Below are 23,222 nucleotides of genomic sequence, written 5' to 3'. Positions count from 1 at the left end.
CATCATGTTCATTTCCTTACATTTGAAACTCAGTAACTTGTTTTTCTTTTAGATGTTTTCCTTCATACAGATATCATGAAAGTAAAATCAATACACATATTTAATAATCATGTTAGTGCTTTTAGAAACCAGTGGTTATTGGATTATTTAATCAGGAAGTATTTTTAGAACCTTTTGTAGGCTTTAATTTTTAATCCTATTTATTTAAGATTAATATAATATTTTTAAATGCATTTACTTTAACTTTGGTAGAATTGGGCTTTTGTCAACTTTTTACTTAATGTTTTCATTTAGTAATTGACTGATTTATGAGCAATTATATATGGTTCAAATTTTATTCAACTCCAGCTTTCAATAATGGGACTATCCTCACACTGTCTTAGCACCTGTTATGGATTTTGAGTCATCTGGCAGCCCATGGGACTGAGATAAAGAAGTACCAGGTGTCCTGCCTGTCTCCTAATTGAGACGCAGTGAAAACAATATAGACTTGGCAGTATGGTTAAAAAGGATGGATTAAAGCCCAGCTTTGTCTCTTCTGACAAATCACAGCTTTTCCTTCGTGGTGTGGATAGTGTCAACTACTAAAGAATTCCATTAATAAAATAAGGCATCATAAAAATTATACACTATAATTTTGCATAACCTGTTGCAGGCTTTCAGACTTTCTAATAACATGGTACAAATATATACTATACCAAGATTCATGCTATTTGTTTAGGGGAATTTTATTTTTATTGCATGTGAACTAGACATCATGTTTCTTGAAGAAATTAGCTACTAGAGGAAAGAAATGTGAGTATTAACTTACCAAGGATAGCAGTACATTTACTTTGATCTTACAAATGAGTAATGCACATTAGTTCACGGGATACTTAATTGCTCTGTATAATTCAGCAAAATTTGCCACTTTACAATAGCAGCCATGAAATCCTTGAGATGTATTTGTCAAGTATTTCTGCCCATGTTTTGTATCTCAATAAAAATCTTGGGTTTTTTCAGTTATTTTTTCAAGACCCTGTGTAATAATACTGCCTCAGAATGTTTGAAGATATTTCAAGGCTTTTTATAACTAAAAAGCTAAATGTATTATAGTTTATTTTTTAATTTATTTTAATTGTTTTTTAAGTGTAGTTTTCTGTCTTTTACTCCCATCCCAACTCACCCTCCAGAGTGCTCCCCACCTCCCTCCCATTTCCACCCCCCTTAGTTTTTAAAGTCCATGTGTCCTTTATACTAGTTCCTGTAAACCCTTCTTCCCCTTTTCCTCTGAAATTCCCTCCCCTCTTCCCTCTGTTCCCTGTCAACCTGTTCTCTATTTCAGTGTCTTTGGTTATGTTTCACTTGCTTATTTGTTTTTAGTTTGTTTCTTTTCTCATTTTTATTTTAGAGCCCACCAAGGATTTTTACTGTACCATATATGATATTTTAGTATATAAATAAACATTTTCCAAAATGTTACACATCTTAGAATTTAAACTAATGTTCATTGTGTTGGCCATTTTTGAGCTAACTAAAATACCTCATATCTTTTTTTTTCTTCATACAAAACCCAGGTTATTAAGATGGGTGTAGAAAGAGCACTGGACTATTTTTTAAATATTTATTCACTTATTTTTAGAGCGAGGGGAAGGGAAGGAGAAAGAGAAGGAGAGAAATATCAAGGTGTGGTTGCCTCTCATGTGGCCCCCACTGGAGACCTGGCCTGCAAACCAGGCATGTGCCCTGATTGGGAATCGAACCAGCAACCCTTTGGTTCACAGTCCACGCTCAGTCCACTGACCTACACCAGTCAGGGGAGCACTGGACTATTAAGTGATCATTTTAGCCCCAGCTGTACCCATCAGCAGCTCCATTTTTCCAAGCAAATCTCTAGTTGTATTTTTCATCCAGGCAAGGCTTGCTGCTAAACAAACATTTTGCTAAGTTTCATGAAAGTAATGTTGAGAGATAATTATTGTGTCCTTCCTCTAGTTCAAACTGTCCTAAAATATTCTCAATAATTGATGCCTGGAGATAAATCCTCTTAAGATGGTCTTTTGGAAAACTTGATTATTTAAATTTCTAAGTATTATTTTTCAAGGATATGATTACCTCTATTCTTATGGTGTCCAGAGGAGTTCTGGAAATCTAAAATAGTTTTGAAATTACCCTCCATTTGATTTTTTCTATAGACATTTTCACAAAGTTTTTTCTCTTTTCTCTATAGATGACCACTCAAATGAATGGAATTAGCTTAACTAAATTTGTTACCTCATACCATTGTTGAATTTAGGGAAAGTATTTAGATATTTTTTAAATTAAAGAAAACTTGTCACAGCCAGCAGGGCAGAATGTTTATTTCAGCCCTAACTCTAGCGGGCTATAATTACTTTCACCATTTATAGAATGTGTTTCTTTAGGCAACAATTATGTTTTTTGACAAGTCATCAGTTTTCTCTTAATGTTAGACCTTACCTGTGTACTTTATTCACTTTTTTAATATACATTGTGCTTTATTCACTTTTCTTCTTGCAAAGGAGGTCAGCAAGATCAAAGATAGGTGAAACCAAACTCATTGTCACAAGACTTAAACTCTGTATCCAATCCTAGGAAAGTCCCAACTGCATTTGCCCCAAAGGGGTTTGCCTTTGGAGAGCCCCATTAGGATTAGAGAAAGGGGACTGTCTGCATACCAATCTGTAGTTCATCACTCAGAGTAATACTGGGCCCTGTGTTAGTGACAGAGATGTATATAGAGAGAAGAATACATGGCCTCTGCTCCATGACATTAGTCTCCCCAGTAGTTTATTAAAACAAGCATGAGGAAAGAGGCACATTTGGTGTTTAACAACTGCCTCTGGAGAGCATGGGAGGCTCCAATATGTGGCTTTTGTCAGTTCTATGAGGTGAAAGTTCCCACCACAGCCAATTTCTACCTACTAGCCACCTTACAGACTTTGTGAATATTAGTAGTGCTCTCCAAATTCTTTTTACCTCAGTAGGCAAAACTCTATCTTTTCTACAACTACTGTTAATGGAATCTTCATACAAAATCAGGGGATGAGATTCCTAAGTGCTAAAACTGCAAAGAAGCCACAGAAATATGAGTGTAGGCAGTTACTAAAATAAATTACGAATTTCAGAATGGGGCTTAAATTCCTGAGGCTGTGGTATTAAGCACATATCTAAACACCTCATACTTTGCCTTTACTTAAAAAGAAGCCAATAGTTTTTTTTTTCTTTTTTAGGAAAGAAAACATTAAACCTGAACTTAAGAGAAAATTAGTTAAGTAATATGTCTTTGAAGTCTCCTTACAATTACATATTTCATAGCTCCTTTTTGTAAAAGTTATACTTTCATTCTTCATGTGTACAACATATATACATACACATATATATACAGATTTTTATTTCTTTGAGGCTAGTAATAATTTTTTCTTTATATTTTTATTTAAATTACAGTTGACATACAATATACACATTAGATCGATGTATGCAACATAGTGATTAAACATTTATATACATTACAAAGTGATTAACCCCAATATTTAATACCTAACACCATACATAGTTACTACAATATTATTTGCAGTATTCCTGGTCTGTTCTTTACATTCCTGTGACTCTTTTGATAACTCAAAAGTTTGTACATCTAATCCCTTCCTCTTTTTCTCCCAACCCCCGCCCATTTGGCAGCCATCAATTCGTTTGTTTTTATTTTTGTTTGTTTTGTTTTTAAGATGCCACATATAAGTGAAATCCTGTGGTATTTGCCTTTCTCTCTGTGATGTATCTCACTTAGCGTAATACCCTCTAGGTCAATTCATGTTGTTGCACGTGGCAAGATTTCTTTTTTTTTTTAAGTATATTTTATTTAAAGTATATATATTACAGTTGTCCCAATTTTTTCTCCTCTTTATCCCCCTCTACCTTTTACTCTCCCACCTTCCATCATCCTCCCCCTTGGTTCATGTCCATGTTTGATACATATAAGTTTTTTGGCTTCTCCATTTCCTATACTATTCTTAACCTCCCCCTGTCTATTTTGTACCTACTAAATATGCTTCTTATTCACTGTATCTATTTCCCCCATTCTCCCCTCTTCTTCCTACTGATAACTTTCCCTGTGATCTCCATTTCTGTGATTCTGTTCCTGTTCTAGTTGTTTGATTAGTTTGCTTTTGTATTTTAGTTTCAGTTGTTGATAGTTGAGAGTTTGTTGTCATTTTACTGTTCATAGCTTTCATCATCTTCTTTTTCTTAGATAAGTTCCTTTAACATTTCATATAGTAAGGGCTTGGTGGTGATGAACACCTTTGACTTGACCTTATCTGGGAAGCACTATATCTGCCCTCCCATTCCAAATGATAGCTTTGCTGGATAGAGTAATCTTAGATGTAGGTCCTTGCCTTTCATGACTTCAAATACTTCTTTCCAGCCCCTTCTTGCCTGCAAGGTCTCTTTTGAGAAATCAGCTGATAGTCTAATGGGAACTCCTTTGTAGGTAAATCTCTCCTTTTCTCTTGCTTCTCTTGCCTCTTTTAAGATTCTCTCCTTCTCTTTCATCTTGAGTAATGTAATTATAATGTGCCTTTATGTGTTCCTCCTTGGGTCCAACTTTGGGACTCTCTGAGCTTCCTGGACTTCCTGGAAGTCTATTCCCTTTGCCAGGTTGGGGAAGTTCTCCTTCATTATTTGTTCAAATAAGTTTTCCATTTCTTTTCTTTTTCTGGCAGTGCTGTGATTCAGATTTTGGAGCACTTAAAGTTGTCCCAGAGGTTTCTAAGTCTCTCCTCGTTTTTTGAATTCCTGTTTCTTCATTCTGTTCCAGTTGGATATTTATTTCTTCCTTTTGTTCCAGATTGTTGGTTTGAGTCCCAGTTGCCTTCCCTTCACTTTTGGTCCCTTTTATTTCACTTTGTATAGCCTTCATTTCTTCCTTCATTTTTCAACCAAGCTCAATTCTATGAGCATCCCAATTACCAGTGTTTTGAACTCTGCATCTGATAGGTTGTCTGTCTCCTTGTCGCTTAGTGTTTTTCCCTGGAGTTTTGATCTGTTCTTTCATTTGGGCCATATTTCTTTGTGTCAGCAAACCTGTTACATCACAAGGGTCAGATCCTTAGGTGTTCATCATGATGGGGCAACCCAGTTTGCTGCATTGTCTAGCTGTATGTGGGTGAGGGGTTAGAGAGGGAACCATGTCACTTGCTCATTGCTCAGCTCTCACCCCTCACTTTGTCTCTTCCCTCACTTCCCACAGCAAATTGGGCCCTTCTGGTGTGATTCTCCAGGTTAGTGGGCTTGTGTATGTTCTAGGACCCCATGGGTCTCTCCAACAGACTCTCCTATGAGGCTGTTAGTTTCACTGCCCACTGAACCCCCACACGTTTTTACAGCCAGAGGTTTGAAACTTTAAAGTTCCGGTTGTTTTTTTTGTTTTTAAGTTAGTTGTTATCCTTCTTTTGGTTGTGGGAGGCAGTGAAGCCTTTCTACCTATGCCTCCTGTTGGGTGGAATCCAGATTTCATTCTTTTTTCTGGCTGAGTCATATTCCATTATATTTATGTAATACATTTTATGAAGTCATTATCAGTGAACATGGGTTGTTTCTATATCTTAGTTATTTAAGTAATGCTTCAGTGAACACAGGTGCAAGGATTTTTTCGAATTAGTATTTTGGATTTCATATAATTACCCAGAAGTCTAATTACTGTGTCATATTGTAGTTCTATTTTTAATGTTTTAAAGAACCTCCATAATGTTTTCACTAGTGGCTGCACCTTTTTCCAATCCTACCAACGGTGTGTGAGGGTTCTGTTTTCTTCAACAGCTTGTTGGATGGTTGGCACAGGTGTGAAGGCGGTATCTTACTGTGGTTTCAGTATGCATTTCCCTTATGATTAGTAATATTTTGTTTCCCTTGACCAAGGAGACATATCCCAAAACATATTACTAAGAGTGATGTCAAAAGTTTACTGCCTGTTTTCTTGAAGTTTTATGCTTTCAGGTCTTCCATCTATCTTTAATCCATTTTGAGTTAATTTGTATATATGGTATAAAAAAGTTGTACACTTTCATTTTTTGGATGTATCTTTCAGTTTTCCCAGCACCATTTATTTAAGAGACTGTCTTTATCCCATTGTAAATTCTCATCCTCTTTGTCATAGATTAACTGACCATATAGGCATAGATTTATTTCTTGGCTTTCTATTCTATTTCATTGCTCTATGTGTCTGTTTTCATGCCAGTACCTTACTGTTTTTGAGTAGTACCTTATAGTATAGTTTGATATAGGGTAGCTTGGTACCTCCAACAGTGTTGTTCTTTCACAAAATTGCTTTGGCTATCTGGGGTCTTTTATGGGGTCTTTGGCTATCTGGGGTGTTTTAATCCTAATATATAAATTTTAGGATTGTTTGTTCTAGTTCTGTGAAAAGGGCCACTGCTAGTTTGGTAGGGATTGCACCAAATCTGTAAATTGCTTTGGGTAGTATGTACATTTTAACATTATTAATTCTTTCTGTCCATGACCACAGTATATCCTTCCATTTATTTGTATCTTTAGTTTTTGTCATCAGTGTCTTACAATTTTCTAAGTATGGGTCTTTTATGTCCTTGGACAAATGTATTTCTAGGTATGTTATTTTATTTGATGCAATTATAAATGGGATTGTTTCACACTTCATTATTGATGTATAAAATGCATCTAATTTCTGGAGATTTATTTAGTATCCTGCTACTTTACTGAATTTACTTATCAGTTCCAATGGTTTTTTGGTAAAATATTTAGGTTCTCTATTATAGTATCATGTCATCTGTAAACAATGACAGTTTTACTTCTTCCTTTCAAATTTGGGTGCTTTTCATTTTGTTTTCTTGTCTGATTGCTGTGGCCAGGACTTCCAATACTATATTGAATAAAAGTAGTGAAAGTGGGTGTCCTTGTCTTGTTCCTGATCTTAAGAAAAACACTTGTAGCTTTTCCCTTTGAATATGATGTTAGCTGTGAATTTGTCATATGTGGCCTTTATTATGTTCAGGTATGTTCCCTGTATTCTCACTTTGCTGAGGGTTTTGATCATAAATGGATGCTGGATTTTGTCAAATGCTTTTTCTGCCTTTATTGATATGATCGTATGATTTTTATTTATTTTGTTTATGTGATGTATCACATTAATTGATTTCCAGATTTTGAACCAACCTTGCATCCCAGGAATACATTCTACTTCTCCATGCTGTATTATATTTTTAATGTATTGCTGAATTTGTTTTTAAAATTATTTTGTTGAGGATTTTTGCATCTATGTTTATCAGAAATACTGGCCTGTAATTTTTTTGTAGTAATTGTCTAGTTTTGGAATCAGCATAAAGCTGGCCTCATAAAATGAGTTTGGGAGCCTTCCTTTTTCTTGAATTTTTTGCGATAATTTCAGAAGGGTTAGAGTTCATTCTTTTTTAACCATTTGGTAACATTTATTTGTGAAGCCATCGATCCAGTCCAGGGCTTTTGTTTGTTGGGAGCTTTTAGATTACTGATTTGATTTCTTTTGTAGTACTCAGTTTGCTCAGATTTTTTGTTTCTTCTTGATTCAGTCTTGGAAGATTTCATGTTCCTAGGAATTTATTTGTTTTTTCCACATTGTCCAATTTGTTGGCATATAATTATTTGTAGTATTTTTGTATAATCCTTCATAGTTTTGTGGTGTCAGTTGTCACTTCTCTTTTATTTCACATTTTATTTGGGCCCTCTTTTATTTCTTTGATGAGTCTGGTCAAAGGTTTATCTATTTTGTTTATATTTTTAAATGAAACTACTCTTGGTTTTATTGATCTTTTTCATTTGTTTAGACTCTTATTTTCCCTCAGATCTTTGTTACTTCCTCCCTTCTCCTCAATTTCGGTTTGTTGTTCTTTTTCTATCAGGCCTAATTTAGTCAGTTCATTTGACATTTTTCTTGTTCCTTGAGTTAGGCTTGATTGCTATAAACTTCCCTGTTAAAAATGCTTTGGCCATGCCCTATAGATTTTCAGTCATTCAATTTTCATTTTCATTTGTCTCAAGGATCATTGATCTGTTCCTTGATTTTATTTTTAATTTATTGTTTAGTAGCGTGTTATTTAGCCTCCATATGTTTGTGTGCTTTTGTTTGCTGCTTATAATTGCTTTCTGCTTTCATTCCATTGTGGTCCAAAAGAATGCTTGATATGATTTCAATCTTAGAATTATTGAGACTTGTTCTGTGGCTTAACAGTTGGTATGTCCTGGAAAATGTTTCTTGTGTGCTTGAAAAGAATGTATGCATTCTTCTTGTGGCGAAATGTTCTAAAATTATCCATCAAGTCTGTCTGCTCTAATCTGTCATTTAAGGTCACTGTTTCCTTGTTGATTTTCTGTATGATGTATCTGTTGATGTCAGTTGGGTGTTAAAGTCACCTGCTGTGACTGTATTACTATCTTTCCTTTTATGTCTGTCAGTATTTCTTTTATACATTTAGGTTAGTTTTTTTATGAGAGATTCGTCCTCATGTGTATGATCCCTTTATCATTATTAAATGCCATTTGTCTCTTGTTATAGCCCTTGTTTTAAAGTCTGTTTGCATTTAGTCTGATATAAGTATTGCTACCCCATGAAATTTATTTATTTATTTATTTATTTTTGGAGAGAGAGGGGAAGGGAGGGAAAAAGAGAGGGAGAGAAACGTCAATGTGTGGTTGCCTCTCACATGGCCCTCACAGAGGACCTGACCCACAACCCAAACATGTGCCCTGATTGGGAATTGAACTAGCAACCCTTTGGTTCACAGCCCACACTCAATCCACTGAGCTACACCAGGCAGGTCCATGAAACATCTTTTTCCATCCCTTTACTTATGGTGTGTGTGTGTTTCCATTTGCAGTGGGTCTCTTTTAGGCAGCATATGTACAGGTCTTGGTTTTTTATTTATTCAGCCACCTTATGTCTTTGGATTTAAGATTTAGTCCATTTACATTTAAACTAATTATTGATAGGTGTGTAATTGTCATTTTATTATTTTCTGATTGTATTTTAAATTCTTTGGTGGTTTTTTTTCCATTCCTTTTTTTATCTCATATGTTGGTGCTTTTCTATAGTGTCATGTTTGGATTCCTTTCTCATTGTCTCTTGTGTGTTTCTTGTAGATTTTTGGTTTGTGGTTACCATGTGCTTCATATATACCAACCTATGTGTATAGAAGTCTATTTTAAGTTGAGGATTGCTTAAGTTTGAACACATTTTGAACTCATTACCATTTTTACTCACCCTGTCCACACATATCTTTTTGTCATTATTTTCTGCTTTTATTGTGTTTATGCATCCTTTAATTTACTGTTGTAATCCTACTTTTGCTGTTTAACCTTTGTACTAGCTTTAGAGTTGTTTGACACACTGCTTTTTCTGTGTTTGCCTTTGTTAAAGAGGATTTTTTTCCTTTTTTTTTCTTATGTGTATATTTGATCTTTTTTTTCTATTGTACTTAAAGAAATCCCATTAACTTTTGTCATAATTACTGATTTAGTGGTGAACTCCTCACTTTTTGGTTTGTGGGTTTTTGCTTTTTTTTTTTTGGTCTGGGGAAACTCTCATTTCTTCAATTGTAATGATAGCTTTGCCGGGTAGAGTAATCTTGGTTTGTAAGTCCTTGCATTTCATCACTTTGAATATTTCTTGCCATGCCCTTCTGGCCTGCATAGCTTCTGTTGAAAAATCAGCTTATAGTCCTGGCTGGTGTACCTCAGTGGATTGCAAACCAAAGGATTGCCGGTTTGATACCCAGTCAGGTCACATGCCTGGGTTGTGGACCAGGCCCCCTGTAGAGGGGAGTGTGTTAGTGGTGACCACACATTGATGTTTCTCTCCCTCTCTTTTGCTCTCCCTTCCCCTCTATCTAAAAATAAATAAAATGTTGTTTAAAGAAAAATTAGCTTATAGTCTTACGGGAGCTCCCTTGTATGGAACTGCTTTTTTTCTTGATTCTTGATGTTTTAAGGTTCTCTCTTTGTTTTTACTGTTGGCATTTTAATTATGACATGTCTTGGTTTGGGCATATTTGGGTTCATATTGTTTGCGACCTCTGTGCTTCCTGGAGTTGTATGTGTATTTCCTTCACCCTGTTAGGAAGGTTTCACTCATTATATCTTCATATAGGTTCTCAACCCCTTGTTCTCACTCTTCTCTTTCTGTTACCTCCATGATGCAAATGATTTTATGCTTGATGTTGTCCCAGAGGCCACTCAAACTATTTTCTTTTTTGCTTTAATTGTCAGTGTTTTTCTCTATCAAGTTCATTGAGCATCCTGATAACCAATGTTTTGAATTCTGTATCTGACAGAGTGCTTGTCTCTGTTTTGTTGAGTTCTTTTTCTGGAGATTTTTCCTGTTCTTTCATTTGGGACATGTTCCTTTGCATCCTCATTTTATCTAACGCCCTGTGTTTGTTTCTGTGTATTAGATAGATCTACCATATCTCCCTGTCTTGGTAGAGTTGTGTACTGTGAAGCCCAGAAGAGCAATTTTCTTGTTCACCTGAGCCAGGAGCTCCAGTGAGTATCCATTGTGGGGGCTGTGTGTGCCTTCTTATTGTTGTGCCTTGATTGCTTTTGGCAAATCAGTGGGTGAGATTGACCTTCAGTCTGACAGGCTGTGAGGCTGGCAGTGACTACAGTGGACAAACTGTTGTATGAGAGCTGACCGCATGGAGCAGGAGTTGCTTTAGTGGTAGTCTGGTCCCATCAAGTCTGCCCTTCAAGAATGTTGTTTGTGGAATTTGTTGGGTGGTCTGCTGTCATGGTCTGAAGCCGTCCATCAGGTGTGTTGGTTCTGGATGCTCTTGGGTAGGGCTCCAGGTCAGGCCAAGTTTGTGCTCAGCTTGGGGCCATGTAGCAAGAACTACTAAAGTGATCTGCAGTTGGTTAACCACTTGTGCTGGGCTTGGAAGGACTAGGGAGAGGCTGTGCTGCAAACTAAGGCCAACTGCCACTAGTGCCAGGCTTGGGTACCAAGCCTTCGGTGGGCACCATGATGTGAGCTGAGGCCAGCCACCTCTTGTGCTAGAACCCACTTAGTTCATGCTGTGTTCCAGACAACACAGGCCAAAGCTTATGCCAGGATTTGGACTACCTGGTAGAAGTAACAATGCAAGTTGAGACCAGTCGTCACCACTTGTACCATGCTTGGGGCTGCTTAGCAAGAGATGCAGGGCAAGTTGAGGCCAACTGATACTTGTTTGGGTTTTGTAGAATAACTTCTGGAAGCAGGGGAGTAGGGATAAGTGAGATCTCAGGTAATCACCACGGTGTGGCACAGTGTTAGCTGGGTTACTTGGCACACACCTGCTCCTGAGGGATGGGTGTGGGAGGTTGAACCCTCAACAGAGGAGCAGTGGTTCTTCACAGCATTTTGTCCCTGGAGGGAATTCCCTGACGCCTACCCCTCCAGCCCTCAGACTAGAGGCCAGAGTGAGTGAGTCTGTGATTCAGTTCTTGTGTGGCTCCTTAGGGGAACACCTGGGATTCCAGAAGCCCTTTTACTCAGCTGCAGTCCTCAAAGCCAGATGTTATAGGGACTCCTCTTTTCAGCCCTAGGCTAGTGAGCCAGGGGTAGGGCTAGGACCCCTCACTGTTCAGGTGGGACCTCTGCATCCAAGATGTCCATCCTGATTCTTAATAGCATGGGACCTGCCCTTTTTGTGTCTCCATCCCTCCTGCAAGTGTCATTGCAGCTGCTGTGTTCTATTTTGGGGTATTAGACTTCAATTCAGCTAGTCTCAGATGGTTCTCAGTGATGGTTGTTCTGTAATTTAGTTGTAATTTTGATGTGGTCCCGGAAGGAGGTGAGCACAGAGTTTATGTACTCCACCATCTTTACTGGAAGTACTCACAAATTACATTTGAGCTAAATGTTTGCACAGCCTACTGGACATGCCATGGAAATAGTTTTGCCTTTTCTGACAGTATAAACAATTCAAGATTACATTGTATTATTAAGAAATTTATTGTGGAGCATGAAGGGTTATTGCTTCTTTAAAACCAAATCCACTTTTTATCTGTTTTTCTATACATTAGTAAAATCAAAAAATGTGGTGCTATTTAACCTTCTACAATATCTTTTTCATATTGTCTTTTTTCTCATAGAAATCGCTTTTTTCTCATCCAAATTAAGACAAAATCCCATGTTCATACTATGGGCTAAATGTTTCTTGTTTATACAAGAAACATTACCAAAGAGTTCTTGCACGTCCATACAGATGTTTCTTAAACTAACACTGAAAACTGCCCTCATGGAGACAGTACCTACTGTTTACAAAGGCTTGACCCAAAAGACAAACTATTTTCACACAGATGTAGGGGGACTTGGGGCTGCCCTGTGTTTATATCCTTTATCTTCAACATCCGTGAAACATAAATAGAAACAAGTGGTGGTGTTCCCATTTAACACACAGATAAACTGCGGCACAGAGAATTTGTGCACATTTTTCCAGGACTGGGCTGAAACTGAACCCCACTTTCTTGACAGCGGGTCTTGACATAGTGACAGAGGGCCACAAGTAATTTCATACATGTTTAAAATCAATAGTCGTTATTTAAAATGAATCGTAATATTTAACTTAATATTGTGAAGTACAGATGAGGTTTAAACTATTTATACTACAGAAAATGTTTGGTTCCTTTATTATTTCTAGAATAGTAATATTCCTTCCCCCCTTTTCTGCTTTTGCGAAAAGTAGAAGGAGGGAGGATTAGTGGGTAATTATAGTGCTGTGATTGCAGCACCTGTGTGCTATTTCTCTTGATCGGCTGGTTTTGTACTACAGATTCCTACCAGCTAGAAGTCTCCCTCATCGAATGGCTCTTTATTAGCTAGTTTTGACTTGGGTGGTTTTAAATTTATAATAAGAACCTTTTTAATTCAACTTAGACTTGTACTTTAAATTTTTCTCTGAATTTGTTATTTACCATTACCTTTTTATCATCTCGCCCATGTCATTTTTAAAAATTTCAATATCAGTGGCATCACTCACTCACAGTAGGGATCTAGCTTGTGCTATCCTGTTGTTGATAGCCTTCAAGTTTTTGTATGCCACTTAATTTATAGGTACTAATAATATATTTTCCCTAGAGAGCTACCTTTAAAGGAATAAGTGTCTAACTTTGTCTAACCTATTATAGAAGATACAGGAATTAACCACTCTAGCTTATGGTTATCATTGCAGCTGCTAACAGCACTGTTCGGGACTTTATCTCAGTCACAAAAAGCACCTTGTTTGTGGACTTAGTACTATGGTGCAAGTACTCAGAGTTCATTAAATCTCTTTAATGCTATATTTAGTTTTCCAAAGTAAAAAGAGAAAAAGATGTACTATAGATTGGGTTGATTTGTTTTGATCTTGTTCTGTATTTGGCCACATCAAACTGAAAATTACAAAGAATTTTTAGAATGTGAGTTACTGTAGACTACAATTATTTACCAAAATAGCAGTGTTTTCCAAAGATAACCCCCCCAAAAGAAAACTTTAGACATTATCCTTTCTTATTTGTTGTAAGTGCTGTAACTAAATTCATTTAAATTCAACTATTAATGATCGTTTCACTCTTTAAAAGCATCATTTTCAGTACTGAAGATATTTTGTAGTTTTGTTAAATATATCATGTGTTTTCATATAAATGAATACATCATATCTGGATAATTTTACTTTGTATAGTTTTTTATTAGGGTTTCTTCAGAATTTTAGAAATCTTCTTTTGTATAATGAAATAGAATTACACTGCAAAATGTATTTTATCTAGTCATTTCTTGCTTTAATAAATTTTACTACATTGGAAATATCCTCCCTGCTTTAGAAATATTAACATTTGCTTTCTTTCTGCTTAATTTTTGTGTAAACTCTAAATATAATAAGATAAAGTAAAATATTTCATTTATAGGCCTTCTGAAAGTAGAGCATTTTAAAAGCAGGTAGGTGTCTCCACCCTACTTTTCATGAAGCATTTTGCCCATTCAAGCAGACTTTTAAAAACAGCTTGTTTTGATAGCAGACTGTTCTCCTGTGGGCCTTCAGCCTTTGCTTCCTGGCAGCACCTTTGGTGCGAAAAGAGAGTGATCAATTGGGAGACTATCAGTGCCAGCATGCATAGAGTGATAAGTTAACACACCACTGGGAATTTCTAGGGCCCACCAAGATACTTCACTTCTAATGTGCTAACAAGCTCATTTTTCTACCTCTTGCCTCTTCAGTTATTTTTTTTCTCAGAAGAGCTTAGAAGTTGAGTGCATCAGGCATAATGAAAAGCTCTGTAGGAGGGAGAAGCAATAACCCCATTTTTCCCTTTTCAGCCAAATAGAAAATTAGTTTCTGGTAATACACAAAGGCCAGTATTTTTTGTACAAGGGGCACTGCTGTGAATCAAAGGACTCTATTAACTGCAGAAAATTCGGCAGCTGTGAATCTCCCCCAATGAAAAAAGTACTTTCCAACAAGTTGTGAGATATGTGGTATTATTTAGATTGAACCATCAGTTTCATCCTCTTCCATTTATAACCATATACCTTCTTTTAAAAGTGTGCTATGTTTCTTTCCAATGGTAACACGCAAAAATGCCTATATGATTCTTCCAATAAAATATTTACTTACTGCTGATCATTTTAATATAGCATCTTGTCCCCTTGCTGCCCATTTCAGAAGTAAAATTCTTTTGAAGTTCAACTTCAGTGTACAGAATTGAAAATAATGGATGGCAAGGAATTAGAATTCATATTATTGCAATGCATAAAATAAACCATAATGCAAGAAGAGAGTACTCAAGCCATTTAGATGGCAAAAGATATCACAATTTAAGTACCTATTGAATATATTCTTACGCTCTTTTATAAATGTAACTGGCTATGGGATCTCCCATTGAATTAGCATTTTAAATTATCTTCCCCATTTTTGGGGGGGGTCTTGGTTGTAGACTTGGGCTACAATTTCTAGAATTGTAGAACTATAATAATTGAATTGCAATTCTTTTTTTAAAAAGAAAAAATAATTTTGAGGAGAAAATACTTAAATGAGTTTTGGAAAATTAGTGGGGGGAAAAAAACAGCCAGTAGACAAATTTTTATTATTGTTTGTGCTTATTTAAATGTCTTATGTACAGCCTATCAACATAGCATATTGAGTACAGCAGGAAAACTTTTTAAAGTTGTAGAAGAAAGGTTAACTGATTTCTCAGTTCAGGAACTATACGACATGAAGTCAGCGTGTGAGTTTTTCCTGATAATTGTATGTTGCTGCCTGCTGCTCTACATTTTGACAGCCATTTCCATAGTTGCTTTCGTGAACAACAGAAATATTCTCTCTCTTTCTCGCCCTCTCTGTGCTAACAGCACAATCAGGCCTGCTGAAACAGGAAGCCTGGAGTGGGTTGTTCAAAAGCAACAACACTTCAAGGCACTGGTTGCTTGTCAATAATATCAGAGAAGAAAATGTGGTGAAAAGGAAGTACAGTATTTTTCTGTCAGTGTCAGTGCCCTGTAGATGCTTTGTTAGACAGTATTTAGGAGTCCTGTGGTCTCTTTGCAAATATTCCTGCTTGTTTCAGTGTTATAATTGACTAGGTATTTTTTCCTGACATACAGATTCAACTATGTATTTATCTTAACCGCATGGAGTTATTCAAGGATTACAGCAACAGCAGTCTTCATTCAAAATGAGAACAATTGGGAAAATGCAGAGATTTTAGAAAACGAGGAAGATATGTAGGAATTTTTCACAATAAATCTTTACAAATGAGAAATACAGAATTTCAGACGTAGTATTTTAAGCAGTATGATATTTACTTGTGGCTTTTCAGAGTAAACTGCAGATCTGAAGCTGATTAAAAAGATAAGATGAGCCTAAAATGACCTGATAGCAGCCGAATTCTTTCTCAAGTAAACTTACTTTCTTACAACAGTTTAGTATTATAATTATTTTCTATCTAATAAATGTCTCTCTGTTAAGCTGCCATTTATACTGGTATCCTAAAGTGTAAACTTATGTTTAAAGCCATGATTGTAATATATGCAAGAATAGTAATTATTATATATATCAAGAACTAATAGCTTGGCACTTTCAGTAGTCCTTTTTTATTAGATCTATTCTTTTCCAATGTAAGCTGCATTTAACTTCATCCTTAACTGAAGGAAATCAGCTATGAGGAGAGAGCACGATACCTGCAAACAATTGTCCAGCACCATTTAGAACCAACGACATTTGAAGATTTTGCAGCACAGGTGTTTTCTCCAGCTCCCTTCCATCATTTACCATCTGATGCCGGTAAGATTAAAAGCAAGTATTAGTTACTTGTCATCATTTGAACTTGAAATGCAATACCCTTTTGTTCTAAAAACTCTTCAAATAATGGAAAACTTGCTTGAATAAAATTCCAGTTTCAACATTGAAGTATAAATTTTTCATCATTATCTAATAGTTGAATCTGGCTTCCAAGTGTGATTTATACTTTCTTTTACCTAAATGGAATTTCTCTGAAAGTCAGCAGTCTTCACAGAAGTACCAGTACCACATGTTATTTGAGCTGACGGGCAGTGAGTACTGTGGAACCTACCAAAGGAAGTATCTGCACGATAAACACAAGTTGAACATGTACTCTGTCACCTTTAGAGAATCAAATTTTATGGCCAAGAATATTGCCTTATCTCTAATTTTTCAAATAAAGTTAAATGGTGTAGATTTATAAGTACTTAAACTGATTTTATATAATATTTAAAGATTATAAGAGGGTACTGCATTTTTACTATTAACTAATTTTGAAGAAATCAGTAAGAAAATAAATGACTCATGGCCTTCCTATTCTGTAATACTTTGCACTCCTTATGATTGTTTCATTTATTTTATTTTCCCTCTTTAGATCATTAAATATCAGTTCTGTTTATCTGAAGGTAAGACAAAGTGTCAACCAAAACATTCTTTGTTCCTCCCTTATTCCTTTCTTAAAAATTAGCAAGCACTAAGCTTGTAACTCAAACAATAAGCAAACTTAACACTGCCCTGGTTCATACTAAACATTTCAGAAGTTGTCACTAAGTTTTTTCCAGAATTATATTTACTAACCCAAGTCTGCATGAAACACTAACACTGGTTCTGGGATAAAAAGAACTAATGATAAAACCCTTGGCTGAGATTAGTTACACCTTGTTGTCTTAACCTTCTTTGTTTCTCAGCATGAGAAAGTAGTGCTACTGAACTGAAATGGTATGTCTTTGTATTTTATAATGTGTTGCATTGTTATTAGCCATCTTAACTCATCAAAAAGTTATCCTGTTGTGTGCTTTGCACTGTACTAGTCACCTGAAATACAAAGATGACTGTTTTGCCCTGGCCAGTGAAGCTCAGTTGGTTGGAGCATCGTCCTGTAACCATTTGGTTGAGGGTTTGATTCCCAGCCAGGGCACACAGCTAGGTTGCAGATTCAATCAATCCCCAGTCAGGGTGCATAAGATCCTCTCTCTGGGCATGTGCAGGAGGCAACCAGTCAATGTTTCTCTGTCACATCGATGTTTCTCACATCAGTGTTTCTCTCTCTCCCCTCCTCTCTCTCTAAAAGCAATGAGAAAATGTCCTCAGATGAGGATTTTTTTTAAAAAGCGACTATTTTAATGGTGTTCAAAAGAAGCAGGAATTTAATATACACAAAAGTTCACTATAGTAAGCCTTCAAATTCTCTTTATATTTATATTAAATAAGTTTAAGAGGCATAGTACTCCTCTCTTGTCTAATTTATTGGAAAAATTAATGTAATTCTCAATTGAAGTTTAATTATTGAAATTAGAGCTTCCATCTCTGTCACCATGTAATCGGCCATTATAAAATAATTTTATCTAAAACGTAGAGCTCTTTTGATTGATATGAGTTAACAGTGAGAAAATTATATTAAGACTAGGTTGAATCTTTTGAAAGAGAAATTAAAAAGTAAGATTCACTCCAATGGATTGATACTATCTAAAATTACTCAGTTTGGCATAAAGACAGGTGGAAAAAGAAAGACAGTAAAAGTACATTAATGAATAATAAGATAAAACTAGTTAAGTATACCTGGAAATGTCATTTTTAATAAGAGTATCTGATAGCCTACATTATTAAAATATATATGAATAATACTTTTGTGTATCATAGTCAAGTTATCAATTTCACAACTGAAAACTATTGATAATAGGACCACATTCAGACTGACTTTTCCCCTTAAATATATAAAGTGTGTACGTTTAACATTGTGGTGGTTTACCAGCTGCAGTCCTTCATAGTTCTCCTCTCAATGTCCTGTTCATATTTTGCCATATGTAATATGGGAAGTAAGTAGTAATCTCGCTTTCTCTGGCATTAAGTAAAGGATGACACACCAATTGAGTCAAGGCTCTGTTGGTTTTATTTAAAAAAAAAATTTTTTTTAAAGATTTTTAACATCAGTTACCTTTTATATGGCCCCAAGTGGGGACCTGGCCTGCAACCCAGGCATGCGCCCTGACTGGGAATCGAACCAGTGACCCTTGGGTTCACAGGCTGGCACTCAATCCAGTGGGCCACACCAGCCAGGGCTAATGTATTTCAATATTTATGTTACAGCTTGTTTAACATAAAACTAATACCATGCTACAAATTATTTTCAGTTAATTTGGGGAGAGAAACATCAATCAGTTGCCTCTTGTACACCCCCGACTGGGGTCCAACCCCGACCAGCCATGTGCCCTGACTGGGAATGGAACTGGCGACCCTTCATTTTGCTAGATGACATTCAGCCAGCTGAGCCACACCAGTCAGGGCAATGTTCAGTTAATTTTTCAAAATTGTCTTTGCTTTTAGGAACTATTAGAAACAAACACTAATTTTTAAGAGAGTGTTTTTACCTGTGAATAAGATGGTTCAGTATTACCAAATACGTTTTATAGACTTTTATAGTTACTAAAGATAGAAATTTTTTGCAAAGTAATTTCCAGTTGAAAACAATATAAAAATAGAGTAATTACTTCTACAGTAACAAAAACATTGTTATCTGAAGGACAGTTGTTTTATTTTTTTCTTTCATTCATCTCATTTTGATTTTCCTTCCTTAACCACACAAACGTATGGAGCTCCCTCTAAAGTTATAAGTCAAAGCAGGACAGAGAAGGCGTGAAATAAAGCACATAATATCAACGTGGGCCTGACTTATGCTTTACAGAAATTACATAATATCGCTAAGTCTGGGGGTTCATTTTTACTTTTTAACATATGATAAAATTTGCTACATTAAGGAAATGCACATATAATTGCAAGTGAAATCAATTTAGGTTTTAAAGTAATGCCAATATCGTCTTCTAAATAATCTTATAATTCTATTCAGTGATATAGTGTGGAAAAATACTGTTTTTTAAGTTGACTTAAGATTATCTAAAAACCTACTTTCTGGCCAACAGTAATGTACCAGCTGTGATGACATTGAAATCCAAAGAGGACTTATTTTTTAGATAATTTTTTTAGTGTTATTTAAATAGACATGAAAAACATATTTGGTGTATTATAGTTGACCCATAAATTTCATAACTGTGTTTTCTCAAAATGGACTCTGTCTACGGCAGTAGACTGATACTTAAGGGAAATTATTTTTATCCCTAAGGTCATTGAGGGGAGATCAACAAAGTGCGACACACAATAACTACGCTAAACATTATTAGATTGTTCTTGTCCCTTATTTTTAAAAAAAGTTACAGGAAAAAAATCCCTTTAGCTTTGTCAGACGTGTGTGTGTGGAAAATATCAGAAGTTTTACAGTCACTTTTTTAATATTCATGAATACCTCTCCTCTAAATCTAAACTTTAAAATGAAATCACTCCTCTTCTTGGCCAAATTACACTGATAGTGCAAAATCTAGATTTTTTTTCTCTAACAGCACATTGTCTTTTCAAATCGTGTTTTTTTTTTTTAATAAAATTACAGAATGCCAGCAAGAAACAGGACTTTTTTGCTGAAAATGCACAGTAAATACCATTTTCCTCAATTTCAACATTAAAAGTAACACCCATTCTTTCCAGTCTTGCCTTTTTTAATGTTTATTGTATAGTATATCTAGAATTATCTCTAATATTATCTTATTTTGATTATGCTAGTAATTAACTCCCTTTGGATTTATTGTTTTTCTGCAAATTAGAATTTTTAGTATTTTAAAACTTGAAGGATCAAATACTGTTTGAATCTCTTTACATGTGTATATATACACACACCTATACCTACACAGAACTGTATAGTTAGCTTCAGCAAACATATAGGTTCCTATTTAAATATTATTTAAAAATAAGTAATAAAATTCAAATATTTCTATGACATCCAAAAAGGGGTCAATTTAGAGAAGAGTGGTTATGAAGACAGACTAGCATCCAATCTTCCTTCACTCTAATCGATTTTGCTGTTGCCACGTGTCAGTGGGCAGCGTTTGGACAGTCAGATCCATCTCTTTGAATCTTTGGATGGAACGAATCATTAAAACTTAGCCATTGCTGTTGGTGACCTGTTTAGCTCAGTGTTCTTCAAACGTTATTTTAAACTTTTCTTTCCAGCCTCTGAGTGATCTGAAAGAATGTGTTTTAGGTCCAAAATAATAACTGAGCAATTGCTGAGTGCCAGGCACTGTGTTAAGTACTACACATGCAGTCTCTCATTTCATTTACATGGCAGTTCTGTGAGATTTCAATAAATAGGTTCACCAGAGTCTGCCTTGAGAGTCCATAATCTCAACTATTGTTTTTTTAACTTTTTTAAAAAAGATTTTATTTATATTTAGAGAGAGGGGAAGGGAGAGAAACATCAGTGTGTGGTTGCATCTCATGAGCCCCCTACTGGGGACCTGGCCTACAGCCCAGGCATGTGCCTTGACTGGAAATCGAACCTGTGACCCTTTGGTTTGCAGGCTGGCACTCAGTCCATTGAGCCACAGCAGCCAGGGCCTCAACTAATATAATTACCTGTTTTGTCTAAATATTTCCAGCCTGTTCTTGCTGTTGAAAGAGAAGAGAGATAAGAGAAGTTGCTCAATAATGTGTCATATTTACAAATTAGAAATTGTTAAAGATTTTTATTTTGAACACTCTACATTTCCACTCATTGAAAAATCTTATTTCTTTCATTGTGGTCATATTTTGTTTGTTTTAATAGTTTTAAGTTTACCATAGTTTTAAGTTTACCATGGAGAAGTATGGGCTCTGGAATCAGACTGATGTGGATTAAACCCTAGCACTATTTATTATCTGCATGATCTCAGATAAATTAATCCGTCTTGAACCAAGTTTTCCCATTTGTAAGGAGATAAAATATGACAAACTTAGGTGTTCTAAGTCTGCAATAATGGCAGTTCTTGAATATCTTAAAATGAAACCACTTGTTTGCCTATTTTTCTGTATTGTTTTATTGCAAATTGTGTTATTTCCTTTATGACACTCCATGGTGCATCCATGCTAATCTTAATCACTTATCAACTCCTTTAACAATATTAAAGCAGTAAGATTATTTGGGTAATCTACATCCTTTAATATAAGGTCATATTTTGTTAGGAATATCAGCATAAGAGTAGATAAATTCTCTAATTTCCCCAAAACTGAACTTACCAGTATGTGCTGTTCTCTACATTTCAACAGTTATATTTTGTAAGTGGTCATTTTCTTCAAAAATATTTCTAACTTCTATCCTTTCTTTCTGATTCAGTCTATTAATTTCCACTCTTACTTGTTCAATAGCTTTATTATAGGGGTACACTTACTGTGTACCTGCTCTGTGCCAGGATCTTTGCAGCTATACTCATTCATCCCTCACAACTTTGCAAAACAATTAGCATGGTCTCCATTTTACAAATAAGACTGACTCCAGTCAGTTTGCCCAAAATCCAACAGCTAGTACCTGACAAACTGGACATTGAACCTAGGTCCATCTAACCTGTGCACATGCTTTCTAACACTTCACGTTGCCTCTTAGTTCAATATTAATTGGAATTATTTTCAAAGTCACAGTATTTTTAAAGACTGTATTTACCCTATAACTACCGTGGTTTCAAACTGGTCATCCCTGTCAGCAAGCAGCACAAACAAAGCCACATTACATAACAATTCATTGAGTTCCCTTTCATAATCTGTATAAATCCCCAAAGCCATATTTATATTATTTATAGTAATAATTCATTGTAATATATGGATCAATTTATTATACCATCAAGATATGGACATAGTTTGTATGAGTAATGAACCAGCATTTATAACAGTTATGACATGCATAAACAGGAATCCATTGATACCTTTTAAACTTTATACTTGAGGATATATTAATAAAATAAATTAACATTCTTTATGACTGAGTTGATATTAGGCAGAATAGGATATGAAATGAAGACTAGGTATCACTGTATTGTTTACATATAAAACCGAGATCTCTCTACTCTCAATTATTTACCGAGTTCAGGTATGCTGAATATATACCATAAATATTTGCTAATACATGAGGAGGTACTCATAGCTATATGCCACACACACTAAAAAGCCTGCTTTGACTCAGTTTACTAAAGGGGCCTTCACTCTGATACATGGAAATTTTTGTTTTGGGGGAAAATATTCTTTGAATTTGGCATACTCTAAGCAGTGTTCTCCTAAAACTTTCTGTGAGGATGAAAATATTCTGTATCTTCACTGTCCTGTATGGTTTTCACTAAACCACATGTGGCTGCTGAACACTTGAAATGTGGCTTAGTGCACTAAGAAGCCAATTATTTTGTTTAATTTTAATTTAATTAATGTGGCAGCTGTGGCTAGCATGTTGGGTAGTATAGCTCTAGAGATTTATGACTAAGTGATTAGGATAACATGCCACCAGTACAGTGAACACTTTGAAAGATAGATGTTTATAGTATCTCTCATAGACTTTTTCTTCTTTTCTTTTCCCCTGTTTGAACTCATAGTTGGTAAGTATAACATTTGAATTTACAAAGCAATATCCATTGTGAGACATCATCACCCTAACATGTTGCATGACCAGTTGTATTTCATATTAAAAACCTGACTACTCTCTTCCCTGCTCCTCAGTTAACACCTGTAAATTCTGCACTGTGTCTCTCATATCTGTTATCTATCTTCTCTTTTGTTTTCTCACTTCTGCTCGCTACTCCATTTCTTCATTTACAACAAAGAAAGAAATGCAGTGATAGTTCTCTTCCTCCCAAAACCTCCGCT

At 35.5% G+C, this 23,222-nt stretch overlaps 1 protein-coding gene across 7 annotated transcripts in view; it reads left to right on the top strand.

Annotated features, from left to right (window-relative positions):
• The window catches only part of RALGAPA1 (Ral GTPase activating protein catalytic subunit alpha 1), a 272,343-nt gene that overhangs the window by 246,184 nt on the left and 2,937 nt on the right, over window positions 1-23,222 (top strand). For 6 of the 7 annotated variants that reach the window (XM_053672519.1, XM_037163988.2, XM_053672518.1 and 3 more), the window contains one exon: window positions 16,174-16,298. In XM_053672519.1, the coding sequence (XP_053528494.1) occupies window positions 16,174-16,298 (125 nt within the window). Of the gene's footprint in view, window positions 1-16,173; window positions 16,299-16,890; window positions 16,922-23,222 lie in introns of all 7 variants that reach the window. The other variant, XM_053672520.1, reaches the window with a different exon arrangement.

The sequence above is a fragment of the Artibeus jamaicensis genome, unplaced genomic scaffold (assembly GCF_021234435.1).
Source record: "Artibeus jamaicensis isolate MK-2021 breed Jamaican fruit bat unplaced genomic scaffold, CSHL_Jam_final contig_760, whole genome shotgun sequence".
In the NCBI taxonomy this organism is placed as follows: Eukaryota; Metazoa; Chordata; class Mammalia; order Chiroptera; family Phyllostomidae; genus Artibeus; species Artibeus jamaicensis.
This window is presented reverse-complemented; position numbering and strand designations above follow the sequence as displayed.